The following is a 6,000-nucleotide window of genomic DNA, read 5'->3' as shown; positions in this document are numbered from 1 at the left end:
AACGCGAACGCGAGATCAGGGTGTTTTCACGTATTAGCTCCCAGACCCTTCTGGCGAAGGCCTTTTCCGGAGGAAAAGGTTTAGCGTTGAGCTAAACGCCGTAGGCGCCGCGCTAAGGGTCTGGGAAGCTAAGACAAGTAATGCTTTACGGAGTGAAAAAATTTCCGGCGGTGCATAGAGACCAAAACTAGCAATTGGGCACGTGCGGGGATACTTTCTAACACCGTTTGAAGGATATCCTCCGCTGCTTTTGTAAACGGAGAAGGGACCTACAGTAAATGCTATGTGATTGTTCAATCACCAGTAGCTCCTTTGATGATCTCATCATTACCTAGGCACGGAGGATAAGCTAGAAGTTCTCCAGTATCCAGATAATGTTAAACCTAATATTAGGCTCGAAGAGCACGAGGTACATGCTACACTCGCAAAAGACCAGAGTTCTTGTGTGCATTAAAAGCGGCGACAATCGTCCCCAAACCGTAGTACCACGTAAACCGCAGGTGGATGTGCTGGCCACAACTTTACATATGACACTTCGCGACTGCTCCTGCCGGCAACATTACGTGCAGAGAAATGTCTAATGAATCAGACGCGGCGACATCTTTATGCGATGCCATAGTCAATGGCAGTATTCCGCAGGCGGAACAACTCCTCACTTCTGACCTGTCCTCTACAATCATCTCGGCACTTCTTACGCAGATTTCCCAAACACGGCATGAGATCAGTGAAGAGATCAGAGAAATAAGCAGTGATGGAGCTGGCTCAGTGGATCAATGGATTCTCCAGGCGAAGAAGGTTCAGGAGGACATCGCCCGATGCAAACTCGAGTCGAGACGAATTGTCGAGGAGCACCAGCAACTCAAGGCCCTGAGCGACCGCGCAACAGACTATCAACATAAGGTTGAACTTCTCGACACAGAGATCAACTTCACCGAGACCCTGGGACGGGAGCTGGAGAATATATCACGGACATCGGGATCATTGAGGGAAATCGAGGAGCTATTAGCCAGGGATGACCCATGTCGGGCTGCCTCAATGTTGCGTGACCTGGACAAAAGGCTTCCAAGCAATTTCAGGTCTAGGACGACAACCATTGTTCGAGATCTCAGGGACGAACTACGCCTCAAAGCTCGTATGCAATTGGACACCAAGCTCAATGCTCAGATTTCCGTTCGAAGGGAGCCGCGGAAAGCAAGCCTCGAGATAGTCCCTGTCGAGCCTGAATCCGACTCAGCGAACTCCGATGCTATTATTCGAGCTCTTAGCGAACTAGGTGATATACAAGACTCTGTCGAACCTCTAACGGACAAGCTTCGAGCACTCCTCGTCCAGCCTCTTCGACGCACGGCCCGATCGAAGCTTGCGACTTACCAGGTGGAGCAGCATTCCTTGACTATTGAGTTAAGCCCAACTCTCCCGTCTATAGACTTGGTTCTCGACTTTGTGCTTGACCTTCTTAATTTTCTACAAACTTCTCTCCCCACAACTATACAAATGGCTGTGGTCAGCGCAATCCTTGAGCACCTGATGAGTGTACTGGTGTCGGACTGGCTCATCGCCGAGCTCCCGGTAGACCTTGCAATGCTGGATACTCTCGATAAACTGCAACAGAGAGTGACTGTAATCATGGACAAGCTGAAATCACTACAGTGGACAGGGCAAAGTCAGCTGCAAGACTGGATGGATGATATCCAGCGTACATGGCTAAACAAGCGCAAGGCAGCCACACTGGATGCTGTGCGGAAAGCATTTGCATCTGCAAAGGGCCATCTCAGGCAGGTTGAGCGGGTCGAGAGACAGGTCATATCAACAGCCACCAAAGAAGCTAAGGCAGTGGCTGATGAGCCCAATGACTGGGACGTTAGTTGGGACGAAGATCCCAAGGACAAATCCTCGACGGAGGAAGCCCCCAAAGCAGGCGAGAATGGTGATGATGATGACACGAGCGGCTGGGGTTTTGACGAGGATGAGAACAGCGAAGACAAAGCAGACAAACAGAACGGCCATTCGGTGTCGCAAGACGAGGATGATGCAGGAGATGCCTGGGGCTGGGATGATGAGAGCCCTGCTGAGACGAGGTCGGAACTGGCAGATAAACATGCTCTCTCAGAAACGAATGGAGCACGAGGACCCCAAGAGACCGAGCATGAGGTCACCTTGACGGAGGTCTACAGCATCAGCGAAATCCCCGACCATCTCATCGAAATCATAGGCAGGGATATCTCCGATGCCCAAGCATTCGAAGACACCCAACACCAGAGCCTGGACTCGTCGACAACATCAAAAGGACTCCTGACCTTGCCGACCCTCGCTCTGGCCATGTTTCGCGCTACCGCACCCAGTTATTACGGTGCATCACCAGCTCTGACCGATATCCACCGCTACAACGACTCCCTCTACATTACCGAGCGACTTCGCGACCTGACCCTCCCAGCAGGTATGCCGCACATCGAAGCCGACATCAAATCTATGGAGAAGTTTGCCAAAATGGCGTACTCCAAAGAGATGGAAACCCAGCGGATCATCGTGTGGGACTTGTTGGACGGGGCACAAGGGTTCACATCGTGCACCCAGTTCCCTTACTCACAGGAGATTGAGAACGCCGTCTCCGCCGTCGTTGATCGCATTCGCACGCTGCACAAGGACTGGAAATCCATCCTCTCGACATCGGCATTGATGCAAAGCATCGGCTCGCTGGTAACGATGGTCATCAACAAAGTGATATCCTCAATCGAAGAGATGGACGACATCTCCGAACCTGAGTCGCGGAGACTCACCGCCTTCTGCCAGCAGATTGCCAGTCTGGAGGACCTCTTCCTCTCGACTCCTCCGTCAGCAACCACTGAAACTCCAGAGCAGCCTCACGAGCCAGTTCCCATGGTAGCTGTCTACGTCTCTAACTGGCTGCGCTTCCAATACCTGATCAACATCTTGGAGAGCTCGCTTGTCGATATCAAATACCTGTGGACCGAAGGAGAGCTGAGTTTGGAATTCAGTGCCGACGAAGTGGTCGATCTAATCAAGGCGCTCTTCGCCGAGAGCCCGCACCGGCGAAGCGCCGTCGCCGCCATCAAAGGTTCTCGGTCGTCCAGATGAGTCCAAGGTGTGGGGACGACGTTTTGGCCGTGGAGGTCAAAGCTCACCTTTCCTGAATACACAATCTATACTCTGATAAGAGCGAGAGTGCGCTTGAGAAGGGCGAAGGGGAATGGGAAATGACAGTCTCACTGCAACTGCAAACGTTAATGCCAATCAGGAGAGACTCGTGAAATTCAATCCGGAGCGGGCTAGACAGCTGCCAGAGGCTACAGTGTAATATAATATACCGACCTTGACGTGATGTATACCAAGTACTGTTTTTTGATCATTATTTTTCATATTTCTTCTTGTGACCATTTTCCCTCTTCCCACGGATAGGTGAGAAATAACAGCTGCAGCGCTTCGCCAAAGGTGTGATGTATTATATGTATTCATACATACACGACACGTGCACGTAGATTGAGATGCCCACTGTCCCAGATAGGTAGGTAGGCAGGTAGGTCCGTAGACAGGTAGCTAAGCAGGTACACAACATTATATATTCGATCCGTCGTTGAAAAACTCTCTCCATTTTAAAATCCGGTGTTGATTCCATACATCATATATACATTAACGCAGCTCGTCCGAGGCCCCGGAAGAAGAAAAAAAAAAAGGGAGCAACGGGGCAATGTGGCGCGCCTTTCAGCAGAGAAACTTGTATATTCTCTTCCACCGCGGCCATCTCTTGCGGTCGGCTCGCTCCTCCTGCACCAGCACGCGGACATTGAACTCCCTCTTGCCCGTGAAGAGGTCCATGTCCCTTGCTCGCAGAATGTTCGTCTTCATGTAGATCTTGTAGCCGATGTACATCAACACGACGACGGGGGCGGCCAGGTAGGCCTGGAAGAAATTCACGATGCGGTCGGAGATGGACATGTGCTGGTACCCGACGGGGGCGAAGCCGGTCCAGAACTGCGCGATCAGGACGAGGATGTTGAAGGTGAGGCCGACCCAGGACCCGACGATGCCCACGGGGGACCGGAATGCGAGTTCGTCCAGCGAATGGCCCTGCAGGGTCCAGGCGTGGCGGAAGCGGATGTGCGCGAGGCAGATGGAGCTCCAGGTGAAGATGGAGCTGAGGCCCGAGAGCGCGAGCATCCAGTTAAACGCGTCCTGCTGCTTCTGTGTCGCCGCCAGGTATGCCAGCAGTCCCAGCACCGAGGCGACGATGATGGCATACAAGGGACGACCCTTGCGGTCAATGTAGGCGAGAAAGACGGGTGCTTGACATTGTTCTGCCAGAGCGGCAAGGGTGCGCGAGGATCCGTAGATTGCAGAATTCCCGACGGAGAGAACCGAGATCATAATGACAACATTCATGACGGACGGGAGGACTTCGATGCCGGCGTTCTGGATCGAGATGACGAATGGGGAGGCTCTGCGGCTCGGGGTTAGGAAAATGATATAGACCAGAACGTGCTAGAAAAGAGGACTGACTTTGCATCGGCACTGTTCTTGCCATTGAGCAGGCGAGGATCAGTGTATGGCACCAGCGTGCCTACAAGGAGCAAGCTGACAACATAGAAGAGTGTGATACGCCAGAATACCTGTTGTTTCAAGTCAGATACCCACAGACGCGCGCACCAAGAGACTTACCTGTTTGATAGCAGTAGGTAATGCTTTCCTCGGATTTTCAGTCTCTGCTGCCGCAAGACCAACCAGCTCGGTGCCGGCGAAAGCAAACGCTGCTGTCACAAAGGTACTGCACAGGCCCTTGAAGCCGTTGTGGAATGCTCCTGGATGGTGCCATAGACGGAAGCCCATGTAACTTGCGTCGGGATTTCCAAGACTGTCGACGCCGCCCATAACATTGATGAGGACTCCCAGAAGACTTGCGGCACGAGTCAGCTGTGTATGTCAACAAGATGGAGAGGGGAGAGCACTTACATGTATCCGATCACGGCTGTGACCTTGACAATGGCAAATACAAACTCTGCTTCTCCATACCCTTTCACACCAAAGAAGTTGATCAGAACAATCAGTACCAGAAATATTGAAACCCAAGCGGCATTCAGAGAAATATTTTGAACCTGCTCGTTTCCGTCAACCAAATATCGATCGCCGCCCGGCATGACCCATACCCAGTAATCCACAGTAATTGAAGCGCTCACGATCTCCAAGGGTAACACCGTCAACCAATTCAAAGCGTAGTTCCAGCCCATGGCGAAGCCCCAGGCAGGGTCCTGTAGAGCGAGAGAAACAAATCAGTTCTCCGAATGGAGGACGAAGGGTAGACCTCTTGTGTTCTTCTTACCAGGAATCTCGTAGAGTATGAAGCGAACGACCCGGCGACTGGGAACAGAACTGCCCTGTGAACAAGTCGTTAGCATCAGCAACCCGTGGTGGAGTCAATGGAGGTATTTACAGTTCTCCCAGCGCCTGTACTGTGCAGTACAACATGCACCCCGTCAAAGCAAATGACAACAGCAACGAGGCAGGCCCGCCATATGCCAGCGCTTTCCCGCTGCCCACAAAAAGACCTGTGCCGATGCTCCCGCCTATTGCTATCATTTGTAGATGTCGTCCTTTCAACCGCCTCAACAATGGCGACAATGCCGTCGCCTGCGCTGCCGCTTCAGCATCGTATCCCTTCCCGCCAGCTGCGCTGAACGATGCCGACCGAGTGACACTTGCGTGGGGATCTCGCCGGAAAGACTCGGTGAGCCGGCGGGTGAATGGGCGTCGCACATTCCTCATGTCGGCCTCGTATGCGGAAGGGTTTGACGACGATTCAGGACTCCATGTTTTTTTGTCCTCCATTCTGTGACTGTTCATGCCATCGGTCGGTCAGCGGGGAGGAGCCGGCCGGCTTAGAGTCGATTGTCAGGGTGGATAATGTGGACGCCGTTGCTTAGGTCCAAGTCAAAGCTTCAGCTCATGGCAATGGGAATCAATATGTAGAGTCTAGATATCATCGTCGGC

The 6,000-nt window shown here is 52.5% G+C and overlaps 2 protein-coding genes across 2 annotated transcripts; one reads left to right on the top strand and one right to left on the bottom strand.

Moving 5' to 3' along the window:
• Positions 1-573: 573 nt before the first annotated feature.
• AYO21_10085 (hypothetical protein) lies at positions 574-3,096 on the top strand (the record flags this gene model as incomplete). Its single annotated transcript, XM_022660009.1, has 1 exon — positions 574-3,096. The coding sequence occupies one exon, from the start codon at positions 574-576 to the stop codon at positions 3,094-3,096; it is 2,523 nt and encodes an 840-aa protein (XP_022507720.1).
• A 624-nt stretch (positions 3,097-3,720) lies between these two features.
• AYO21_10084 (hypothetical protein) lies at positions 3,721-5,838 on the bottom strand (the record flags this gene model as incomplete). Its single annotated transcript, XM_022660008.1, has 6 exons — positions 3,721-4,456; positions 4,516-4,625; positions 4,675-4,909; positions 4,966-5,261; positions 5,333-5,387; positions 5,444-5,838. 6 exons carry the CDS (start codon positions 5,836-5,838, stop codon positions 3,721-3,723), a joined length of 1,827 nt encoding a protein of 608 aa, XP_022507719.1.
• Positions 5,839-6,000: the final 162 nt, after the last annotated feature.

The sequence above is a fragment of the Fonsecaea monophora genome (assembly GCF_001642475.1).
Source record: "Fonsecaea monophora strain CBS 269.37 chromosome Unknown Scaff109, whole genome shotgun sequence".
Taxonomy (NCBI): domain Eukaryota; kingdom Fungi; phylum Ascomycota; class Eurotiomycetes; order Chaetothyriales; family Herpotrichiellaceae; genus Fonsecaea; species Fonsecaea monophora.
Note: the sequence above shows the minus strand (reverse complement) of the source record. Positions and strands in the feature narration are given on the sequence as shown.